The sequence below is a fragment of the Crocuta crocuta genome, unplaced genomic scaffold (assembly GCF_008692635.1).
Source record: "Crocuta crocuta isolate KB4526 unplaced genomic scaffold, BGI_CrCroc_1.0 scaffold159, whole genome shotgun sequence".
NCBI lineage: Eukaryota > Metazoa > Chordata > Mammalia > Carnivora > Hyaenidae > Crocuta > Crocuta crocuta.
Genome location: NW_027533263.1, coordinates 464,107 through 490,133, shown reverse-complemented (window position 1 = coordinate 490,133; position 26,027 = coordinate 464,107). Strand labels below are relative to the sequence as shown.

At 38.5% G+C, this 26,027-nt stretch overlaps 1 protein-coding gene across 3 annotated transcripts in view; it reads right to left on the bottom strand.

The window, feature by feature from the left end:
• Positions 1–26,027, bottom strand: part of SPATS2L (spermatogenesis associated serine rich 2 like) — a 170,121-nt gene that overhangs the window by 33,181 nt on the left and 110,913 nt on the right. For 2 of the 3 annotated variants that reach the window (XM_077747593.1, XM_077747592.1), the window contains exons 4-8: positions 25,639–25,747; positions 21,747–21,796; positions 18,956–19,202; positions 4,383–4,589; positions 2,858–2,993 (exon numbers count right to left, since the gene is read on the bottom strand). In XM_077747593.1, coding sequence (XP_077603719.1) covers positions 2,858–2,993; positions 4,383–4,589; positions 18,956–19,202; positions 21,747–21,796; positions 25,639–25,747 — 749 coding nt within the window. The remainder of the gene's footprint in view (positions 1–2,857; positions 2,994–4,382; positions 4,590–18,955; positions 19,203–21,746; positions 21,797–25,638; positions 25,748–26,027) is intronic. The other variant, XM_077747591.1, reaches the window with a different exon arrangement.

The window sequence follows — 26,027 nt, the reverse complement described above, 5'->3', positions numbered from 1 at the left end:
TTGGAAATCTTCATAACACTTGTCCCACATTTTCCAAATCTGGATATGCCTTACAACGTAATCCTGAGGTTTCTACTGTATTAAATGAATGGCACTACATTCACAAGTCTCTCTAATGCCTGAAGGCCAAGATTTCACCACCAAGAGGAAAGCTTCATTTTTTAAAACACGTAAGCTGCCTTCCTCAATTCTGTGACGTGCTATTTTTTCTAAGAGTGCCATAATCCCTAAAAGTCATCCGTTCTCCCCCTCAGAAAACGAGAGGGAGGCTTTATTCAAGTATATCACCATGTTGGCTGGGCTGCAGGCTAACTTGGAACAGAGGTAAAGTTTTTCCATTTGGTAGAAATGTATGTTGATGGTCTATTAAAAAGAATTACTCTTGTTTTATTTTAAAGTTAATATATATGTAATTATTTTGGGGATCATTTTATTAAAGATTTAAATAATAAAACAAGTGCTGCTGTTTATGCATTTTTTAGCAATAGCATATAAAAAATGGTTAACCTATATTTATTCATCTTCAGTTTGGAGGAAGAGGGCCATTTGTTAAGAGGTGACTTTAAGCAGCAGTCCTGCTTGGTAGAGCTCATTCAGAAGTGATCCTTACCCATCAAGCAGAGAAAAGATATACAACTTCCCTGGGTGCTGACTTTCCTGGCCCCCACACTTTCAGATCTCGAGGAGTGAAACACTCAGAGTCTGTTATAAATCTCGAGATGTCTCGTGACCCATGTGGTGTTCATTTTACTAAGGAAATTAAAAAAAAAAAATGTACTCAGAGCAGCTGGAGGAGAGAGGTAATTTGAGGTCACCACTACACTTTGTCAATTAGCGTGAGTCACTCAGATGGAAGGTATCATACAGAGGCCTCAGAGGAAGAGTTTACTCTAAAATGCCACTCAAAAGAGTAAGACAGCATGGTCTTCTCTGAATAGTTAACTAATGCCTCCAGAGACAAGCAAACTACTACCCCCATGAGCCAAATCTGGCCCACCTCCTTTCTGCATTTCTCTGGCTGCTTCCATGCCGTAATAGTAGAGCTGAGTAGTTGCAAAGAGACTTTGCAGGCTGTAAAGCTTTAGATATTTACTAGCTGACCCTTTATAAATAAAGTTTTCTGACTCTGGCTCTAGAAAACAGGTCTGGAAGTTGAGTGTGCTTATGTATATTAGGGTAATTTAAGGATAGATTTAAAAAGTTATACAACTGTAAAATTTAAAAACCAACCATCACAATAACACCTTTCATTCGTACAGCATCTTTATCTTCTCTAAGTACTTTCAAACACAATCTTGGAGTTTACTTGGAACAATTACTTGGTTTATCGTCTGCTATGTCAAATAGAGAAGACTTTCACTAAGGTTGAAATGACCTGACTGGGTGGAGGGTAAATGATTCCTCACTGAATGATAATCAAAGGAGATGGTTTTCTTTCAAGTCTCTGATATCTTATGCACATTGGAATCTTATACATAGCAGATGGTTTAAAATTCAAGAATTTTAGAGTGCGTTAAGCATACTCCTTGGTTTTACACAACTATAATCTGCTAAAAAGCACATCCGTGTCAAAGAAAGGACCTGGAAAGGAAAAACACGCAGAAGATGTGATCAAATTCTAGAATCACGGGAGGCCAGTGAGATACAGAGAACTCATGTGAGCCTGGGCACTGTGGAGATGTTTTCCTTTTTTTAGTACCCTGATTTTCCTCTGGGGAACCACACCTTTTCAACTCTCAGTTCATGGGATTCAGGTGGGGCTCACCCCACCACTAACTCGGTGATAGGCACAGGACACAGCCTGGCGAGTGGGAAGACCCTGTCCCTCTTGCCACAGTGACTGGTTTAGGGACAGAAGATTGACCCAACCCAGTTAGTGCAAATTAGCCCTTGGACTTCTGTGGGAACTACTAGAGACAAAGCTCTCTACCAGATCACAGGGACTAAGGATTATGTAAACTTGGAAATGCTAGAGGGTCATCTCTGCTACCACATGGAGAGATCATACCTAAGAATAAGCAGAACCAAGAGACTGTAGGAGACACTGAGAGAGGAAAGGAGAGTGAGAAAAGGAAATGGAGAAAGGTAGAGAGAAAATGAATTATCATAACATTAATTGGGCTGAGAACCAAATTCGCCTAAAGGAATCTTATGGATTTCTCATGTACATCAGCCAATAAATTCTCCTTTGTCATTCACTAGTGTGACTTGGGTTTCCATCACCTGAAACTCAGAGAGTCTTGACTGATACACTAAGAACTTTTTCCATTTATAATAACTTAACTTTTACCAGGAGATATTTCATTTCAGTTGTGGACAGGAGCAAACATGCAGGACTCAAATGCCTTCCATCAGCATCAGTTGCAGAGCAGTGCAGGACCAAAGCCACAAGAGTATCATTTCTTAATTCCAGTCTTCAAGATACCCAAGAATGGGATTCTATCACTCACTCAGCTTGCCGAAGACGTTTCTGAGTTTTGTTAAGAGAGTCTTAACATTTATCATTTTATAATGATAAAGCTGGAAAATATTTATTCTCAGTAGCATTCATGATATTAGCCTCCCAGGGATTTGTCAAAAGTATCATTTGTTGAGGTTGTGTTCTACATCATTCATATACTTTGGGGCCAACTTCAGACTCCAGTGAATTATCTGTATCAGGTTTCTTTTTATTCAAACACGTTCCCTTCTTTTTTATTCCCATGATATATGCCTCTGCCTGTAGGACTTAAAATTAGCTGAGGAATTGTTCTGTGATGTTTATGTATTAAATAAACAACACTTTTCGTCGGATGCTTTTACCTGTAGGAACAGCTCAAGTGCCATAAATTTCTAGTTTCTAAGTCAAATTACTTACCAGTTGTGTAATTCAGCAAAGGCAGCTTTGATCTTCTTCACTGAACTATCCACTTCTTCCTTGATCATGACACGATATCTAGTTAGAGACACAGTGCAGCGTTGCAAATCCTTCACCGATTTCTCAATGTTTGGGCCTAAAAGTAATGTCATGAAAAAAATGTTAAATTGAACACTTTATCTTTTTACTTGCGAGGTAAACAGCAACAGCAACAAAGGCAGCTAACTCACCCCACCCCCTAACAGACATGTATCTTTTGTTTCTCAATGAAAAAACAACAAGAACAACAACAACAACAAGTTCTGTTAAGAAGATGTTTATATGTTTATAACCCAGGGTTTTAAAAATCCACAGTGGGGGATATGCATGGCCACTGGGTCTGCTGCGATTTTACCAGTGGGTTCTGCGGGTGGGCCATTCTGGGCATACGTGTCTCCTCTGTGCTTTGGAAAGAGGCTCTGATCATTATGTTCTATCACAAACTGCAGTTTCTTAGAATCTGATATGTCTAAAGACCATTTGTGCTGCTGGCTCTCACCACTCTCTGTGGTTAGAAGCCAGCAGGGCTCTTGGATGAGGAAAATGACATGGAGATTGGGAGAGGTACAAATGAGCTAGAGAGAGGACGGAGCAGTGGTGCCAGGTACGCTGGCTCCGGGCCCATCAGTCCTGAGCCAGGCCTGTAATTAGAGCAGCGGCACTTAAAGCTGCTCTGGGAGTGCCAATCTTGCCTGATTTCCTGAAACCGTCACCAAGGTGTACAGATAGCACAGTGCAAATAGGCGAACTGTACTTATCCCAACAAGGCCATGTTTCTTAGAAGAAAGAAATCTCTCTCCAGAAAAGTAAGAAAATATATCAAACCAAAGCCAAGGGAATCAGATACAACTAAGGCTGGATGAGAATATTATTTCATGTTCTGGGAATCAGAAAGGAAGTGACTTACCCCCTTTCATTTTTAATACCAGTTATGTATAAAGTATAGCAAAGCTCAAAAAATAATAAAATACAGTGTGTCAGATTTTTAAAACCCTCTTTCAGTGTTACATTGTCTGAAGGTTCTAACACAAAACTGAATTTATATGAGGAAGATCATATCTGAAGAAGACATTATCAGCTTCTGGATTCATCTTCATTCAATGCAAGTTAAGAACTTGTGTGTCAGGGAAACATTCAGCATTCACATTACTAAAAGAGCTCCTGCATTAACATTTGCTTCGTAAGATATTAGGGTAGAAAGTATTTGTGGTACAAATTTATCCATGCTTACAACGAGAAGAATGACCACAGAGGAGCAGAGAAGGGGGATGTAATTTCTCTTAAACATTCGAGACTTTTGATTTACATGGAAGGAATCACATCTACTTTTCAATCTGTGTGGGTCACAGAAAGAAAGGTAGTTTCATGTGCATCTCTCTTCACTAACAGCATCTTTTGGAAAGTTCTGTCATTCTAGCACTTCTGTGTGTGTGTGTGTATGTGTGTAAAATAGGTTGAATCATTTGTGCAAAAGAAATCACTTTACCTCTTTTCTTTGCCAACTCATCTGGCTTTATTTCAAGATGAGCTGCAGGGGTATTGGACTTAACAGGAGATGTTTTTGCCTTAGGCTTGCTTGGGTTACAAGGCTGCTCAGCTGACCACTGTAGGCCATCTGACCCCTCTGGTGTTCCATGTATAGGTTTGGGGTTCCCATCTAAGGACAGTTTCTGTTGCAGTGGTCTGTTGCCTTCTGTAAGAGAACACCAAATAATGACTGTGAAGTGATAAGCTAAAAACACCGATGAGAAAGTGATGGGATGGGGTGCCAAGAGTTTGGTTTTGTTTACAAGTTGGCAATAATGCCCTTCATTGCAAGCAGTTGAAGAAACTGTTTTAACAGAATCTCTAGAAGATTTGCGAAATAGAGCCTTGCACTTGGGAGTTGGGAAACCTGGGTGGGTGTTTTGGCTCTGGTAATTACTTGTACGGTGACCATGGGCCAAGCCACTTAACATCTCTGAGCCTTGGTTTCCCCACTCATAACTAAGGTTATTAGGAGATGAGAAGACTTTTTTCCCCATTCGGTAAAGGTGTAGGCATCTTTAAGTACGATTTCATATTGAGGCTATAAAAATGTAGCCCTCCTATCTTTAAGCGCTACATTAATGTCTTGTAGTATTTTATTCTGAATTAATGAAGGCAGAAGAGTGATTAGAGATAGGACAAGAATGAAGTGACAACAGGTACTATAATCATTTCACTTAATTTATGGAGGGATTAAATTGGGAAACATCATAATATCTCAACTATATTTAAAATCTAGGGAGTCAAATTCTCTCTGGAGCTTTAATAGATGGGGCAATAAATTAGCAGCACGTTGCTTTCAGCATCTTTTAAAGGTATGTTTCTATTTAGTTATTGCTAGAGTGAATTAAATGGCACCTTAGTGGCCTGAGAAGGAAATGTATCACCCTTAACATCTTACTCACAACCAGAGAGAGTTCTTGTGTAAAAAAAAAGGGAAACCAGCATGTTTTGAAGGCTAGGTTCTTAGAGAAAGCTGAGTGTAGTAGAAAGAGTCTAAGTTTGGACCCAGGAGACCATGTTCTGAGCTTCCCTATGTCCTGGATGAGCCTATAGGAAGGACCTCACTTTTCTGGCTGTGGCTCACATTCAAACAGAGCACAATGCCATCTCTATGAATCCTAGCCCCTTTTTACCCTGCCTTACTTCTCTACTCTCATGGTGCCTCATAAAAACTTACTGCATTGTATTTTAACACAAGGCTTATGTGTCTGCCCTTCATCCCTGCCTTGAGGAGGCTAGTACTTCCTTGAAGTCAAATACTGAAACTGGATTCATTTTTGAAGCCCTAGTACTTGTGTCTGGCTCAATAGCTAGCTATCTGTAAAACTGTGACTGAATTAAAGTACTCTTAAAATGATTTCATAGAAAAAAACAAAACAACAAAGAACAAAGAACATTTTTCCTAACACTTGTCACAAACATTATAGAGACTGTACTCAGAAAGTAGAAAAGAATATGATCTGGGTCCTAGTCAATTTGATTTTAGACATTAGCCCATTTAAGACAAGAGGAAATTTGACTACTTGAACCCATCATTCATAATTTATGTATCAAGAAAGCACAGCATCTGAATGATGAGTAGTCTTTATAGGTAAATTACAATACACAATGAAATGTTCAGCAAAGGTAGTGAACAAGTTAAATACTGAAAACACCATTTCCTCCAGTGATGAAACAGATTAAAATGGTTGTATGCAATTTTATCTTTAAGTATACTAAAGGAGAACTTCAGTATGGGGCAGTGATTGTCAAGATTTAGTGTGCATGTGTTCTCCCTCAGGGCTTGTTATAAATACAAATTCCTGGACAACACGTCCAGGGATTTTGATTCAGCAGTGGGCCCAGGATTCCACTTGCCAGGTGATTCTGTTGGGGTGAAGGTGGGTGGCACCACCCACATGGAGAAACTCTACTGCAAACTAGAGTAGAGTTTACCTCTAATTTTTTGATTTTTTGATGAGCTTGTAAACGTTTTGTTAAAATTTTAATTAAGGACAGGCTGTCTCCAACTTACTCTCTAAATCACAGAGAAGATTTAGCCTTGATTAAATATTATAAATTGAAAATCTAAAATATAGCTTATTGTGCATAGTGTAGTAAATTAGTCTTCTTCTTGAAAATAAGGGGATTTATATTATAGCCTAATGGAAATAGTGACCTTAGAATGAAGAGGAAAAAATTATTCTGTTGGATGCATAAGAATTTTAAATGGAAGGCAAGCATGCAAATGAGCATGAGTTCATTGACCTAGAGCTGAAAATATTTTGTTTGTGTCTCAGAGAACTGGTATGTGGGCTACTGCTTCATTTCATCATTCATCCAACAAATATTCATTGAGAAATCTGAGTAGCACGTTTTTTTTAGGATCCTGAAAAGCTGTTTCATTATTGGTGGAAATCACTGAACACTGGAAGGATCTGAAATTCTCAAAGACGACTTGGATGTATTTGCACATTGGCTGTACAGATCTGTCTCCAAATATGGTAAAGCTCTGGGGCTCTTTCACATAAAAGCTGGTGGTGAGTTACTCAGCTATAACAGAATTAGGTTCATTTTAACCACAAATCCTGCTATTTCTAGCAACAGAATAATGAGGGTTCTTTCCTGGATACAGTGATTTCCCTCTAACAGTATGGCCAGAAGGACCATCAGTTCTTTGTCTTTTTGGAATCTATTTGTAAACTTCAACAGCTTGTAGCTGACCCAAAGTTGATTCCTATCCCTGTTCAATAAGCCACTAGTCATATGTGGTTATTGAACACTTGAAATGTGGCTTGCCTAACTTGAGATGTGCTGAATTAAAAATATTTCTTTGAAAATTAAAAAAATATTGATGTCAAAATAATAATATTTTGTGTATATTAAGTTACATAAAATGTGTTACCCAATCTAATTCACCTGTTTCTTTTTACCTTTTAATGTGGCTGCTAGAAATTTAAAAACTGCATCTGTAGCTCACAATATATTTCTATTCAGTAGCACTAACCTAAATCAGAAGGAGCATGAGATTATTGGTCTAAAATCTGCAATCACTATTAATTTATATTATAGGCAAAGAGAGTATATTTTAGTGAAACCTTAAAATATCCTCTGCAATTTCTACAATGAGATAAGTGGTGACAGAGTGATGCATGTCTTATTCATCACTATATGCTTGGTGCATAGTAGGTACCGTGATGAATACTGATAAAAATGAATAAATGAATCAGCATTACTTTGGTACTTTCCATGCCTGGGGTCCTTCTAGTTATAGGGAGCCTACTTTGATATGTGTCACTGGCTGTGACTTTATCTAATATTCATCAAATACTTGAACCCAAGTAGTTACAACTTGGAAAGAAATGTTATCTCTGGAAACATCAAATCTGCCCAGATTTCAATAAATATTATACACAATTTAGTTCATATACATTTTAGTTTAATCTTAAGAATGACTCTTAGAAGCTTATATATTTTTGAATTTAACTATCATCTGAGCCTTCCCTTTATTAAAAATATTTATCAAATTCTAACACATATGGTATATATCTTCCTGAGGATCAGTGTGGTTTCCGATTCAATCTAACTCAACAGACATATATGGAGTGCCCACTATGTGCTAGCCCTGGCTTATTCACAGGAAATAAATGAAACAGTCTCTCTGCCTTTAACAACTAATATGAAAATGTGAAAAGTAGCCTAAGACCACAGCATAGTAAACCTGGGTTCACCTTTCCCCACTGAATTATGTTGGCACCTTTGCTGAAAATCAGTTGACCATATATGTGTAGTCTATTTTTGGACCACATTCTATTCCACTGATATAGTTGTCCATCCTTACCCCTAACACCACACTGTCCTGTTTATTGTAGCTATATAACGAGTCTTAATATCAGGTCATGTATGTCCTCCAACTTTGCTCTTCTTTTTCAAGATTGTTTTGGCTATCTTAGGACCTTTGTATTTCAAGATAAATTTAAGAATCAGCTTATTTCGGGGCACCTGGGTGGCTCAGTTAATCTTCTGACTCTTGATTTTGGCTCAGGTCATGATCTCATGGTTTGTGGGCTCAAATTCTGCATCGGGGCTCCATGCTGACAGCGTGAAGCCTGCTTGGGATTCTCTCTTTCTCTCTCTGCCCCTCCCCTGCTTGAGCTCTCTCTCTCTCTCTTAAAATAAATAAATAAACTTTAAAAAAAAAAGAATCAGCTTATTTCTACAAAAACAATCTGCATTTCTATAAAAAAATCTGATGGGATTTTGATTGAGCTTGAATTGAATCTACAAATCAATTAGTAGATAATCAGTATCTTAACAATACTGAATATTTTGATCTTTTAACATGATACATCATGCCATTTATTTAGCTTTTCTTTAACTTGTCTCAGCATTGTTTTACAGTTTTTGGGGTCTTGAGCATCTAATTTAGTTAAATTTATTCCTAGGTATTTTAGATGTCTTAGGTTATTGTATATAGTATTTTTAAAAATTTCATTTCCCAATTGTTGGCTGCTAGAATGCAAAAATACAACAGATTTTTATATATTGAACTTTATACCTAGAAACTTTGTTAATTTCTTCATTAGTTTTTTTTTTTTGTAGATTTCTTAAAACTTTCTTTATGGGCAATAATGACATCCTTAATGCAGTTTAACTTCTTTCTTTCCAAAGGTTAGAAACCCTAGTGCTATGCAGAATTGCAGTCCTTGCATTGTTCTAATCTTAGGGAAACTGCATTCAACATTTTACTATTAAATATGATATTAACTGTAGAGCAGATTTTTCATGTACTTATTGGGAAATTCTCTTATATTCCTACTTTTTTGGGAGTTAAATTTTTTTTAATGTTTTACTTATTTCTGAGAGAGAGAGAGAGAGACAGCGTGAGCAGAGAAGGGTCAGAGAGAGAGGGAAATACAGAATCTGAAGAAGGCTCCAGGCTCTGAGCTAGACTTGGGGCTCGAACCCACAAACCGTGAGATCATGACTTGAGCTGAAGTCAGACTGACTGAGCCACCCAGGCACCCTATAGTGTTTTGGGAGCTTTTATTATTCTTTCAAGTGATTTTATTTTGTTTCACTAATTGAGATGACCATATTGCTTTTCTCTTTTGTTAATATAGAAAATTACAGTAATTGGTTTTTAAATGTTAAGCCAATGTTGCATTCCTGGGAAAAAGCACACTTGGTCACAGTGTATTATCTTTATTATATATTGCTTATTTCAATTCACTAATATTTTAGTGAAGATTTTGCTTCTTCATTCATGAGCAATATTGTTCTGCTTCTAATGACTAATCTTTCTCTTCATTATAGGTCACATTTGATTGCTTCTTGTGCAGATTTATTTTACACAACACAACATAAACTGTAGTTGGTTGTTTTTTGCAAACAGCAACAAAGAAAACAAATCTTCCTCTTGGGAGAAATCTAAGACTTGGATTCAAAGATTTTCATAATCTATGTATAGACATGTATGTGCTCAGACTTGGAAGTTTCTGAAAACTCTTCTTTCTTGTTAGATTTCACTTTCCAGTGAACGTTTTATGTACTTATAAGTAGGCTGAAGGAAGTACATATAGACTTCAGATCTAAGTTTAAGAAATGTATAACAATAAGAGTAGGTCTAAAAAAATTATTTTAACTCACTGAATTAAGAGCCTCCTAATACACAATAAAGCACAATTTCCTATGCACAGTAAAACACATTGTCTGATGATGATGAACACAGTACTGTAAAGTAGTACTACTTAGAAAAAAATAGATCAAGAAACATAGTATAATTTAGTTATTATAAAATTAGGCCTAAAATTTCTAATGTCTGTGTTGCTTAAAGCATGTTATACTCACTTAAAAGTAATTAAGTGACAATGTTAGTGTTTTATGATACCTGATAATAATAGTTCTTTGATCATAATCTTAGTGTTTTTAATATTCACAAAGAGAAATGCAAATAAAAATTAAACATGTTAAAATGTTCCATTGCCCTATTATCAATTTTACAAAGAAAAACAATGAGATTAGTACAATCTTTGTGGACAGCAATATATTAAGAATTACAAAATATTCATACTCTTTGAACACAATAATTCTACTTCTAAGAAAATATGCCAATTAAATAATCATAGTTGTTTACAAAGATTTACATGTAAGAAATATTCACTATGGCATTACCTACAATAGTAAACAAATGGAAGCAACCCACAGGGACAATAGTTTGGGAATTAAAAAGAAATATGTTAAATTCATAAGAACACAATGTAGCCATTAAAATCATGTCTCTAAAGGATATACAATGATATGAGGTAATGTCTGTAATGTCATGTTAAGTAAAAAGAATACAAAAGTTCATGTACTATATAATGTGATATTTGATTAAAAAACCCTATATATCTGTACGGTTAAGAAATTCTGAAATGAAATTTAACGGTGGTTGCTTTTTTTTCCTTAAACCTTACTGCATTTTTTAAGACCAGAAATACAAAATCCATAATTATCTTTAAAAAGCACCATAGCCACATTACTAAATTTAACCTGGACTTCCTTTACACGTTCTGTCACTAATAATTCAGTGAAGACCATGAGAAAGGCTTGTTTGTCTGAGTGCCTATTGTGTCCAGTGTCTGTTTCAGGCACCAGAACTAGAATGGTGATCAAAGACAGATGTTGCCCCAGTCTTTCCAGAGCTTGCAGTGTATTAGGAAGACATATAAATCAAACCAGCACACAAATGTAGAATTACAACTGTAGTAGGCATCATGAAAGAAAAGAACATAGTATTCTGCAATCTGCAATTGGTATATTTGACGTAGGGACAGCAAGGAGTAATTCCCCAAGAGATATCAACTGATCCCATGAACTCATCAGGTAGGGGCAGGAAAGTGCACTCCAAGCAGAGACAGCATTTGAGACAGGTGGAAGCCCTGTGTGCCTGTTATCAAGTTATTTTTTTTCTTGGCTCAAAACCACCCTTCTTTGCCTTACTTTGTGAAACAGGAGCTGGCCCCTGCAGACGACTCTCTTTAGCCAGCTCGCAGAACATCAGCGTACTTAACCACCTTCTAGTGTTCTTAGTGTTTTAGTTAGTAATTCCCTATATTACATTCCTCCTATTCTGTCTCTGGACTGGAACCTGACTGCACACGCACAGTCTATATGAGGGACTGAGAGCGGAGCAGGAGTAGAGACAGCAAGAAGGAACACACCATCCAGCAAGCCTGGGGCGTCACACAGGGGCCAGACCACACTGGGCCTGTAGGCCATGGTAAGACTGGTTTTTACCTTAAGAGTTCATATTTCTGTTTTGAAAAGACTTCAGGATATAGAATGACGTAGAAGGGAACCATCTAAAAACTAGGAGATTATCAGTGGACTCGTACAGCAACACAGGCAAGAGAAGATGATGGCTTTGGTGGGGGAGCACACACGGGTAGAAACTGTGAGAAACGGATGGGTTCTAGGAATGTTTGGGAAAGAAAATCAACAGGACTTGTTGATGAATTGGATGTAGGGGGTGAGAAGGGAAGATGCCGGAGCTGACGCTTAGATTCCTGGCTTGCACATCAGATAGGTAGTTCACTAAGATCAGGAACACTAGAAGAAAGCTCAGACTGGAAGGGAGATCATGAGTTTGCTTTAAGCACATTGTTGAAGTGCTTTGAACTATTGAAGTGAAAGTGTTCAGTAAGAGTCTGGAACACAGAGAGCAGCCTAGCCTGGGAAGAGGAATTTGTGAGCCAGCTTACGTAATTAAAACCCGGGCATGGTTGAAATGATCTAAGAAGACAGTACTTGGTTTTATAGGAGAAAGGACTGGGAACCAACGAAGTATTGACAAGCTGCACCACTTAACAGCCACACAGAGAAGAATGACCCTCAAAGGAAAAAGGGAGCAATGAAGATGGAGGGGAAATCAGGACAGTGTCACGTCAGAGGAACTAAAAGAAAAAGCAGAGTTATTAAGGACAATGTGATCAATAGCGCTGAATGTTACAGGCAGAAAAAGATAAAGATAAAATTTAATCCACGGAGGCCATGGATAAACTTCGTGGGAGCAATTTTTTTTGGAGTGATGGGGCTGTAAACCATACTGAGGAAGATGATAAGTGAGAGACAGAGGTGAAGAGATGAAGACGGTGAGTAAAGATAAGTCTTTTAGATGTCACAGAATAATGGTCTAGTGATGAAGCCCCAAGAAAACTCTCTTTATATTACAGTGACAGTGCACCTGGATTTGCATGGTCCATCATTTTCCCGTCACTGCACGGCAGGTGATTAACAGAGAGTCAGAGGAACCAACAACTTTGAAACAGAGACCCAAACAGACAGGCTTATTTTAAAGACATAATGCCTGTCAGTTCTGCCTCTTCATAAGTTTTTTATCAAAGACAGATAGACTTTATTATTTCAAGTCCTATGAAACTTGATCAGTTCGGTGGGCATAAAGCTGGTAACTTTCAGATTGGAAGCAGACCTTTTAGTTTTATTTACATTACCTTTCAAGGTCTCATATGTCACTAATACCTTTACAAGTTTATTTATATTAAAATATAATAGATAAGAAAGTCAGTGACTTAAGCTGTCAATGACACAAGATGGACAAGTTCCCTTAGTTTGCTTCACTGACTTATTTCACTGCAAAACAGGGTCAAATCTCATTATATTTTGATAGAACCATTTAGATCTTTACTCAAAAATTTAAAAAAAATTTTTTTGGGGAAAGCCTTTTGTTCTTTGCAAGGAGTGCCTTTCATTTAATTAAGTCTGTTTGTTACCAAATCACCATAACGAGGTATGAGCGGGAAGATATGAAGATATCAGCTCTTCAGAGATGAGCAGTTTTGTGTTTTTGCTGCAGGGTTGCAGCAAAAGTAGTTTTCAAATAAGAAGGAGAAGGGAGAGGGCTCTGGATTTCACTCTATCCAGGTGACAGAAAAATACCCGAGGGGTTTTGTATTTCCTGTGCCCTCCTGTCACTACATCCTGGGTCTGTCTCTCTTTCTGCTCTATCACACCTGGGCCTCAGTCATGGAAAATGCAGTCGAAGGCCTCCCTCTGCTAATGTTTCCCAAACAGTTCTGACACGGTGCTGCTGGACACTGAGGCTGAGACTGCACAACGCACAACCACGAACAGGAGCTAACACCAAGTATTTAGACACTAAAGTAATAATCAAGGAGGAGTGAGAATGTCAATCAGTGTGCTTCAAAATGTAAACTTTCAAAATGCATGTTCATAGAACAGCACTAAATAACAGCTATATAGATTAAGACAGTATTGGATATTTAATTTAAAAAGAGAGTAAAAGACCTATGCTTATGGCTCTGCAAGGGTTTCAACTAAAGTCCTTAATTAAGGTTTAAATAAAACATTGGCTGCTCAGACAACTGTAACCTGGTGTGAGACAATCTGCTTTGAGGCATCTGGGTCTCAGCTGCAATGTCTCCTCTTCAGTCACTCCTGGGACATGATGGCCTTATCTCAGGTGGCTGCACACACCCTTGACCTTTGCCTTGGTCTCTCTCCTACTCACTGCCTTTACAACATTTACTATCATCTAGAATTCTCATGGTAACTTAGTTGTATTCTGATTTCTTATGCATCTCTTCTCCTCAACTTCCAAAATGTATGCAAACTCCATGAGGGCAGAAATCTTGCTGTCTTGTTTGCTTCCCCTAGAATTCCTGGCACATGTCAGGATGCTTAAAAATGTTTACGAGACACATAAATGATCTGGGGGTTGAATCTGTGCCAGATGCTATGCTAATCACTTTAGGCACCTCACTCACCGCATACCACATCTTGTAAAGTGGAGTCATATTTTCTATTTCTCAGGTGAGGACACGGAGACACAGAGTAGTTAACTTGTCCAGGGTCAGACATCTAGGAAGCGATGAGGCCAAGACTTGAATCCAAACACTTCTAACGCTAAAGCCTGGTTCTTAGCTACAATATTATATTGCTTCCATTTGAGGGCTGCCACTGCTAAAATCCTGGAATATACACATTTGACTTTACTATTAAAGTTCTAGGCAAGCTGCTTTCATCTTGTTGATCTTTTCTAATCCTCTGGTCCAATATAGGGCTTAGAGAAGCAGGGGAGATAATCTTGAGGCTAGGACCGACAGCAGCATTAAAAAAAAAATCTTTGGAAATCCTATAGGAAACCTCACACCCTAAAAATATTGTGAAACAGTCTGGTGAGGTGTGTGTGTGTGTGTGTGTGTGTGTGTGTGTGTGTGCGCGCGCGCGTGGGTGGGTGGGTTTAACAAGACGCACAAATGAGGGACAAGCAGCAAACATTCTAAAATAACAGGACCCTTTCTCTCATGTTTGGTTCCACTCCCTTTGAGAATAAGAAAGCAGCTCTGTGCCAGCGCCGTGCCCAAACAGACAATGTGTATTGTCAAGGCAAAATGACTGGGCTGCTCCCGATCTGTGATACAGAGCAGATTGTGAAGTCCGGTTTGTGCAGGTCAGTGAACACAGCATGGAGCCTTCTGTTTGAGACAGGTAACAAATAACACAAGAGCTGGCTTCCCAGGACGCTTCACAAGACCAGGGGACATAAAGGAAGCCTGCTGGCCGGGGAGAGCAGAGCTGAAGCCAGGAAAAGCCCCGCCCCAAAGTTTATCTCAATGGAGCCAGTTGGTGGCCCATAATCCAGCTCCTTTCCTATTCAGTGGGAATTGTGTTCAGTGGGAGAAAGACAACACAGAAATCTGAATTCCTATTTTGGCCTATCCGATGATAACCACCTAAATATTTCAGTAATCCGCGCCTTAAGCAAAGTAGAGCTGGAAGAATATTTAGGAAAATTGAACCCCAAAGTCATAATGTGCTTTAGACATTTAGATGGGCCTTAGGAATAAAAATGATCCTTGGCATTACTTTTGGTAAAAATAAATCTTAATCTACTCCTTGTCTGACTTTGTACTTGGACAAAGAATGATCTTGATTGGATTATGTAAAAGATCTAATTTGAGCTGTTATTAAAAATTCCGAAATACAGGAAAAAAAAAAAAAACTACTCCAAGGCTTAAAGAAGTAATTTTGTACTAAGTTTAAATCAAACTCCCAAACTTCTAAGCTGCATGCTGACAGGCAGCATTGTCCCACTCGACAGTGCTATATTTACAGCTTGCAATGATGATGCGCTTGGTGGTTATTTTTCATGTAGGAAGTCACACTAACACCCCTGAACCACCTGCATATGTCTTAAAGCTGACTTCTCCCCCACCAGAAAAATGATTCTGTTTAAAGTTTTTAGAAGAGAGAAATCTTGAATGTCAAGGTGTTATAAAAAGATAAAACACGCATTCCACGTGTTCACAGCCCGCTGCCCATCTGGGCATTCAGGGCAAGCTTTCTTGAGCCAGTTTCATTATTGGAAAGATTGATAAATGCTCCACTGCAAGCACACTGGAGATTTCTTTTACACTCATACTTTGAACCCACTCAAGTACGGAATATCATTATATGGCTTTGTTAGGATTACCTTTCCCTAATTTTTCAATTATATATCTTTTAGGAGTTACAGAGCCCACAGTTTCAGGAGACACTCTCCAATGCATGCATTAAATTACACGGATTTGAGTCAGGCTTTTTTGCAAACTAAAAAGAGGTGCCCCAGGGGTGTGTGTTATCGTCTCAGCTTCTCAACCTGAGGGGCTCCAGCTTCCTCAGCAATAAAGTGAGGCAATGGGGTTAAAGGATCACTGCCATCCTTTCTAATGGCAAGGCTCTATGTTCAAAACGGGGTACAGAATGTCCAAGACCTAACACTCATCTGTGAAATACCTGTTAGGGGTCTCGGAATTTCTGATGGATTGGATGAGCATTTCAAGGCCATTTCATAGTTTTGGCACCACCTTCCTGATAAACTTTCATTATCTTTGGGAAGGAAAACCTAACTGGTTACAAACTCATTTTTAAACTTATGAGTGAGCAAAATGAGTAAGCTGCTGATGAAGTTAACGGTCAACCAGGAGGAGTCCCTTCCTTTTGCAAAAACATCTAATAACCTTCCATTATCATCATTTTGTCCTTCACAGGAAATTTACGTGAAGTGAACCAGTAACATTAACAAATAATACTGACATACTTCAATGCCTTCATGCCAAACTTAAAAAACTGAAAGGATATTGGGATGGCTCTCTGTGCAATAAAGGATTCTTCACACAAAGTTTCATGTTAGAGTTTACAAAAGCCCCCTTGTACGGAGAACTCCTCTATGGGTACTTAACTTTCAAGGCGGCTATCCACTGTGAAGTGAAGCGCTTCAATATTGAATTTGCTCTAATGTCATATACTTGATAGAGTTTCTGAAATTGTTTCAGAAAGAAGGTATAAATTATAAGTAAATGAACAAATATATGTGCTAGGCTTTTAGTCTGTGATTGATATCAAAACAGCAACTTGAGTAATTAGATTTTGAAAGTAATTCGTGTGAAAGCAATAACAAGCAAAGTTGGGAATGTGCCACTTGATTACTTAATTTTTTTCCCCTGCCCTTACTATAAATCAAAACACTCTCAAAACTGTAGGCATAGTAAAAATGGAATTAAAAAATTCCTAGAAAATTTAGATTCTAAATGGAAATAGGCTATTTTTGCTGTTTGTTGGGTTGGTTTTAAGGAAGCATTGTGTAGTAAGGATGATCTGAATTATTGCAGTATCAAGGGAGTTCGTAGGGAATGTGTTTTTGGAAGAAAATCAGTGCTTTGTGAGCAAGCGGGAAACTTACTAGGTGCTGTGCAGCACGTCAATTATTTAATTTATTGCTTCCTCACTGGAGCCCTGATTTGGGACATGTCGCCAGGAGATGTTCTGTTTGCATCTTCTTCTGCTGGACTGAATTCTTCCTAGGCAGGGCCCGTCTTACTCAGACACTGAAGACATATGAGGGTGTGGAGTCAAGTTCTCTCTTCTTATTTTCAACCCTCCAAATCCCCAGCCCCTAATCAAATCTATGGGTCCTTCAGTAACCACTACTCCCATGAAACCTCCATGGATCACTCAGGTGGATGTCGCACCTCTCTTCCCTAAACTGTAAACTCAGCTTTCTTGAGAGTAAAGAACAGGATGCAATTCCCTCAGGGCCTCACCCATACCATACCCTGCTCTGAATTTGCTGCGGCATAACAGCATAGTGCTTTGTATGTAAGAGGAATTTAAAGAGTCACTGAGTCAATAAAAGCAGGATTTTATAAGTAGAAGAAGGACTTCAGGAATTATCTGGTGTCATAGTCCTCGCTGGCGGATCTACCACCGCTTCAAAGGCATTTTGAAACACTCATGGAACATTTTAAAAATCTGTGTGTGGGGGAGGGGCCTACACCTATAGGTGACTCACAATCACAGGAATCCTGCACAACAAAGAATCGTTCTGTGTTCCAAGCTTTCTCATGTCCCGCTGGATGCTTTACATATAAACATAAGGTATTTTTTATACAATTTTCCTATAGATTTCTAGGACTTACTTGGATTTCTGGGATTTAATGCTGGGTAAATTAAGACAAGATTATACTTTACGGTGTTCGGAACTGATCAAAAGTTTTGCACGATTTGGGAGAATCACATGGCCAACAACATCTGCAGTCACGGTGTCTGTCTTAACAATACGCACTCCTGCATCAGCCTGCATTTGTAGTAGCTGCTTTCCTAGCAGTGCTATGTCTATATACAAACATGCTCATTCAGCTCTTACATCACAGGTGAAATATAAAAAAAAATTGTCTATACTATCTCATTAACTACCGTTCTCTTTTAAGTGCAAAGTGATTCATTATAAGTGGGTGTGTATATCTGACCATTTTATCAGGTTTTCTATGCTTTAGTTCCTTATTTTTTGTATTTTTTACTTTATTGAAATCTTGTTTCTAGATAGATTATATTATCTATGAATTTTATTTTAGGACTTGTTATAAAAATGGAACATTCAGTTAAACAGTATTGAGGGCCACTGATCTAGTACATTCTAGTATATTTTCCTTACTTTACAGAAAGGAAATGGGACACTAGAAATGAAATGATGCACCAAAGGTCATACACTTGATTAAAAAGTAGGCTTTGGTAGATTAAGATACAGCTAGAGCACAAATAATTAACATTCCAGATTCTAACACCCTGGAAGGCTACATTATGTCACAAAATATAAAATACCAGGAGTTAAAATAATATGATCTGCCTTTTAATAACATTTGCTCTTGCCATCAATTATTTCTCCCGTATCCCAGGCAAAGGTGTCTTGAAAGACAATTTCTTTTAACTGGAATTTCTGTTTTCCCGATGATCCTAATACAGATTAGAACTACATTCTTTGGAAAAAAAAGAGTACTCTGACTTAGCGTGGGCTAGGCTGAGCTTTATTCTTTGGCCCTGAAGCATCCTCCCCACCCTCTTCCTGGGGGAAGATGTCTGAAGCCTGTATGAGGCAGAACAACCCTTCTCTTCCAACAATATCAACAGTACAAACAATCAACTCAGTGGGTTCCCTCTGCATTCTTCTCTTCTGGACCTCCTAAGCAACTCTGTACGGGAATTACTGACCTGTGACCCCACGAAGGGCCTTTGAAGGTTCCTCGAGTATCGAGATCTTTTTCTCACGAGGGATAAGGACTGGTTTTTCACTGGCAGAATCAGTGGATGAGTTGTCCTTCTCGCAGCCATTCATATGGCCATTTTGTATCTGGGGCGGTGGTGCCTGCAGGGGCCCTGCTTCGGGCCTCTCTGCCTTGTCTTTAGCATCTTTGTTGCCTTGATGCTGCTTGGACTTGCTTCTTTTTCTTTTATTGTTCTAGAATGAGAAACAAATGAGAAGATAATATTATTCAGCTCAGACCCTTGAGATACAAAGTGAACCTGAGACATCAACCTACATCTTTATTAACTGCCTACATTAATGGATCTTCTTTCTCACAGTAAGTTGTGTAAACTTTTACCTCATAAACATAATGAGCAAATAAAAGTTCCCTTAAAAGGAAAAAATAGCAGGGAATGGCCTAAAACCTGAAAATTATTGGAGCAAATTGAAGCCCTACATATATGAATAGTAATATAGTAAAATCTTGTGTGATCTGCTTTCAAAGACTTGAATTCAGGTATTGTGTCACTAGAGAAATGCTCACATTTCTTAAATTGGTGATGAGGTGGAGGGAGGCAAGCGGGACTCTAGGGTTCTGATCCTCTAGGGAGGACAGGAGGTTGAGGAGAATCAGTAGGAAAAAAGGCAGGCAAGTCCTTGCAAAATGACGAAGTAGAAGGTAGGTCCCCAAAGTCCAGGTTGGGTCTATGAGATAGACACCAATCAATTAGGAGATTCCTGGGATGGCTGCCACTGTCTATGGAGTACAAGACAGCCATGCACACAGAACCATCCCCACGAGTATTTTAGCTGGGGCAGACAATTGCTATACAGTCATGCCAAACCAATCTGGATCCACCTGGATTTGGACTGTGGAGCTCAAATAATGGACGACTTCTCAGCTGTGAGGCAAACAGCGTTACATGGTTTCACTTTATTTACTTTGAAATAACATAACCCTGCATTTTAGACCATTAAAGTGTTTTTTGGACCCCAATTATCACAATATGGCAAGGTTTTAATGTACCTCTCCTAAGATGCCCTCCCTAATGGACGATACATAATAATATCTAGAAATTAAGACGATGTTCCCAATTATGTTGCACGCTTTACTTGACTTTGGTTTTGTACCTTTGGGGTACTCAGTGTCTTTAACATTCGGGATGGCGCATGCCTCAGCCAAGCAGAACAGATGCCTGACCCATAAGAGCAGACCCCGTGCCACCTGCTGCAGCAGTTAGCAGTTAGTACCTGCTGAACATCAGCCTGGCTTTGTTCTACAACACATTTGAAAAGAAAAAATAAAAGGAAACTGTTTCCTCTTAATTCTCCTCCTCATTCCCTTTCCTTCCCTTTGAAACCACAAACCGCGCAACCCCCACCCTGGGTAGTGCTCTTTTGGCTGAGAGAAGCCATCCCCTGGTGAAGCAAAGGGCCTGGGGCACATATTCCCACGCAAGCTACGGGTATGCTGGGCTGGGGAGACTGATTTCCCGCTGAACTTCTAAGATGAAGGCTCAGGGAGTTGGGTCTGTGGCTGCTCCTCTGCTCCTTTTATCACATCAGAGAAATTTGCTACCCAAACCACACATCTTGAGATTTTTCCACGGACATGTAAATATTGCCTTTCAATCACTTGCAAACCATCTTCATCTCACACAGAAGTCAGGGAAGTGAGGAGTAGAGATAAGCAGAGATTGTCAAAGAGGGTGACATGTTAAGTAAAAAAAAAAAATCTCCTAATTCTTACTATTCTACATAAACTAGAAACAGAATGGAGGACAAGGGGTAATTTCAGTAATTCCATTCATCTCAGGATTTATGGAAGTAATGCTGCCTTTTGTCTGCTTAAAACTTGTTCTGCAGGCCTGTGATCTTCCCTCGTGGGGAAGGGCAGACTAGAGTATTATATTGTGGGATACCCAAAATACAAGGCCTGGCTGGGAAATTGTGGGTATGGGTAGAGCAGTTCCTTTGAAAAGAGAATCAGACTTTTTGTGAAAGTCCTACATCAGGTTGCAGGCCAAGAACAAGACTGGTGTGCCTTGCAGGAGCTAGTGAGCTCTATACGTGGCCACAAGACTAGGCAGGCATGTGCTGGACACAGAGCGCCATGTGCCCAGAAGTCAAACCCTCTGCGACTAACCAAGAAAGGAAAATAATTTAAAGAGGGCAGAGTAAAATCTCCTTCCCTCTGTTCTCAAAAAGCAGTTTGCCAAGGTTATTGAGAAGGAAAAAAATTGGTCCCTTACTTACTATGGCTTTAAGGTATTTTCTTTTCTTGTTCTTTTGTTAAGGATCTAGTTTAGAACTCAGCAAAAAAAAAAAAAAAAAAATATTTCAGGGCAGCCTTGGACAGATTCTTTCAGTTGGAAAAACATGTGAAAATATATTTAGAGCTTTTCAAGTATCTTTAAAACACTCCTTAATTTTTTCCTTTGTGCTACAGAATATGTTCAGGCAAGTTAACTTCTCGAATCCTTTGAATTCTCTGGCTGGGCTCCTCTTAATACTTAAAAAGAAAAACTCTGGGACTTCTAAAGCACACCTGGTGGTTAAAAACACTCCAACAGAAAACAAGGGCATTAGTAGTGAGGGTGGCTGGTAATTGAAGAGAGTCTTGAATGTGCACGCTTTCTCAGTCTAAATACCAACATATTTGAAAGAAGCATAAAACTGGTAACCTTGTTTAAATGGTAACAACCATGGAGGTTTTGATTGGAGATGTGATTAATTTACAATCAGTATTAATCTTACCTTCTTTTTTCCTGTCATATTCCATTCTTTGAGAACTTGAACTGCACTGCCTAGACAAAGACAAAGAACCTTCAACACGTATTCACATAATAAAACACCACACAAAATTCATCTCTGTCTTTCCATCCTGGTAGCAATTTTTTTTTCATTTGTTTTGATACATCCTACCTTAATAAAAATGCCAGTTTCATTTTTTATTTCCAGACTTTCATTTAATTCACTGCATGATCTTGGTTTTATCAAAGTATTAAGCCCCTCTACATGAAGCTTACCTTTTTTATCATTATGTTGTCTTAGAGAAAATGAAATATTTCTTGAGAATGTTCTGTTAGCTTCACTGCCATAGGTGGAATTAGAATTGTTCTGTTTGATATATGAATCAAAATACCTATAATCTTCTAGACCAAACATGGGATTTTGAATCTTATTAACCAAGTGCATCAAAGCTTTTTGCTTGTCCACTCTTGCTCTTTTTCTGCCCCCACTCACTATGTGCACAACTTGAACTTGAGCAGCGTGATAAGGAGGGCAGATTATCTGAGGTTGGTTTTGCTCTCATCACTGTGCATAGGTAGGAATAGGATGGGCTCTCTGCAAGGCTTTCACTTTGAAACAAAAGAAATTCATCAACTGACATGTTGATCTCAGGTTTTCTCAATGCTATTCACATACATATGTGGCCTTGCACAGACTCCGAGGAAAAGCCTAACCTGATTAAGCTGTAAAATCTTATAAAAGACATGTATACTGCTAGTCAGCTATGATAACTGTTTTCCACATGGTCTAACAAAGTTCTTCCCTCATTCCAACTGGGCTGGGGGTAATTTCAACAATATGTTATTGGTAATGAGTACATCGTTTGTTTTCCTATAAATAGGTACTTCTGAAAGAGTAGCTCTTAAGTGTATTCTTTTAACAATTTTAAGCCTTCTCATACAATCTCATTATACTAATAGTTCTGTACAATGAGTGTGTTGGCTAAACAGAGATAAACTTCAGGCCGGTTTTTATAACAAATTTCAAATTAGTAGGGTCCCAATTATTGAGTCCACTGTCACTGTAGATAAGCAGAAGGCCATACTGCTTTGACAAATGTTTAGACAGGCTAATTATTCCTATCTATTCAAAGTTTCCAATTCAATGCCCCTCTTAGGCTTTCTGAGTTACATGTACTTGAAATAATAAGACTGCACTTAAAAGTAAGCTATAATTCAGACTTTTTATTAACTGAGCTGGTCTTTCTCTCATTTGCCCAGAGAATTAATGTTTCACAGTATTTTCCTTTTGAAGAACTTTAGGAAGTCACTTTTATTAGACTTCTTGCTTAGTCAATCCAGTGGCTAATAATCATTAGAGTAGTTCTTACAGCTAAACTTCAGTTTTCTAAATAAAATAAAATGAAAGAGCAGTGCTAAATAATGTTCTTTTTAATCAGAGAAAGGAGGTGATTTCTGGTGCTTATGGCTTTACAATTATTCCTCTAATTTTCATATTTCGGCATAAATCTATTTGCAGTTTGGACAATAAGCTTTTAGAGAGCAATTCTGAAGAAGAAATACTCATGTTCACAGAGAATTTTGAAATTGTTATTATTAAGTTTTAATTATACCAAAACTGCTCGGAGCTTTTGAAGCCACTCAGAACTAGTGCTTTTATTTATTTTATTTTATTTTTTTAAATTTCTAATGTTTTATTTATTTCTGAGAGAGAGAGAGAGACAACGTGAGCCGGGGAGGGTCAGAGAGAGAAGGAGACACAGAATCGGAAGCAGGCTCCGAGCTGTCAGCACAGAGCCCGACGCGGGGCTCGAACCCAAAAGCTGTGAGATCATGACCTGAGCCGAAGTCGGACACTCAACCAACTGAGCCACCCAGGCGCCCCAGAACTAGTGCTTTTAATATGCCTTGTCAGTGATTCCTAACAAAAATTTTGAACCTCAGTGGTTTTCAAACAAGTTTTCCAACTGGTCCCCAACCAAAGTGATATGAGGTTTCTCAGCAATCAATGGGTTTTTCCAATGAGATCTCAACACTGACAAGGTGACAATTTCAAGGACAAGCAAGGTGCTCTATTTAAATACAAATGGATTTGATGACAGTCTATCAGCTACTGAGAATCTGTGCATTTCATCAGGGTCACTTTGTAATGAAAACTTTCATGATGGGGAATGTGGGGGCTTCAATCCAAGTGAGGGTGGGGGAGAATGGGGATAATAGCCCTTTTGCTTTCCTAAAGCTTTTTTCCATGTGAATGATGTTGGCAAGTGAGCCTTGAGAGTTTATCTGTGCCAGGATGTGCAGATTTCCAATTTTTTTTCCTCGAGACAAATTGCACCAAATGCTGCGAATCAGATTAATATCAGATTTTCTATTTTTTTCTTATGACTAAAAACTCTGTTATTGGCCAGTCCGTGAGGCAGAAAGACACAGAAAAGTTACTCACTGCTTACTATGGGTCTGCTTGCAGGTCTATTTTGAATGATAATCATTTTTTAAAATCAGGACCCTAAATTTTGAGATTATAGTTGAGAGAGTTTAGACTGAGAGTGTGGCCTAGTTTCAAGACCTTGCCTAAATGCAATTATACTTGTGGAACTTAAGGAAAATTATTCTAATCCTAGGAAAATAAGTAAATCAAACCATCTTTAACAAATAAAGTGTAAATAAGATATAATTGAGAAGTGTGCTGACAGGTCTTCCCTGACCCTATTTATCAGATTACATTTATCTAGTCCATATTTACAACATAGAAACTAATACCAGGATAGAACACATATGGTAACTGAGGACAAGTATGAGATCTCTGTCCAAAAATGGAACTTGTTCAAAGAGGAGGGAAGAATTTTCCCATAATTTATAGGAAATATAAGGTCATAGGTTATAAATTTATAAGATAAACATATTCCTGAGACTAGATTCTGTAACATCACTGGCTATTCCTTGTGTAAAGAATTCTTTTTTAGACAGCAAAAAGGGTCTAGAGGTAGATGAGAAGAATTGATATTCTGATTAATTATGCAATCTCAAAATCAACAGCCCTGGGGCACCTGGTAGCTCAGCTGGTTAAGCATCTGATTTCAGCTTAGGGGCCAGGATCTCACATGGTTCATGAGTGTGAGCCCTACATGGGGCTCCCTACCGCCCCATTTTCTGCCCCTCCAAGGCACATGGGCTCGAGCACACTCTAAAAATTAACTAAACACTCAGAAAGAGAAAAAACCAGCCCTCTCAGACTATGTGAGCATCAAGTTCAAGAACTGTGGTCAAGTACAACTATGCTGAAGAGTTGAGGAGGCATTCCAGATCAGGAAGGAAGTGCATTACCCTCCATTCACAAGGACACCATCAAGTAAAGGGCATGTTTAATAACAAATTGGAAAGATTTGGTGGACAATGGAATTAGCATCATTATAACAGGTATCTTTTAGAAACTAGGTACAATCTTTTTTTTTTTTTTTTTAATGAGGGAGAAAGGAATCCTAAATTCTGCTCTTATTAAGTATATGGATGTGGGTTTTTTTTTTCACTTTTTAAATGTTTATTTATTTTTGAGAAACAGAGACAGAGCATGAGCAGGAGAGAGGCAGAGAAAGAGACACAGAATCTAAAGCAGGCTCCAGGCTCTGAGCTGTCAGCACAGAGTCTGACGCGCAGGGCTCAAACCCACGAACCATGAGATCATGACCTGAGCTGAAGTCGGACACTCAACCAACTGACCCACCCAGGAGCCCCCATATGGATGTGTTTTTAAATCCTAGCAATTTTTTTTAAACTAGCATATTTTTATGAGAATTAAATTGTTGGTAGCTTACTGACATTCAATGCATTTGAAGAAAAACAGGGAACATATAGAATATTTAGTTCTAACAGGTTGAGGGGTCATGTATACTTACCATCCACGAAGGCTTGCACTGCTTTATCTACGTTAAAGTCAAACTGTTGTAGCACCAGCACGATTTCATTATTGCTTTTGTTGGGTACAACAGATCGAACTGCATAAATCTATGAGGAAAAAGAAAAGAAAAAGAAGGGTAAACACATGAAATAGTGCCCATCCAAGAATCTCACTGGATAGATTATAACTGTTAGAAGGCCTTGAAAAGTCAACTAATTTATCTTCTTGCCATTAAGCAGACTCCAGCATTTCAGACCAGCAAAAGTTCATCCTGCTAATCACCTCGATACCTTTTTTATTTATGTCCACATGTCCACAAAGAGCTCCTTGTTAGGACTGTAGTAGGCAAGTGTGAAAAGCCAATTTTGGTTTTGCAATCTACCCTAC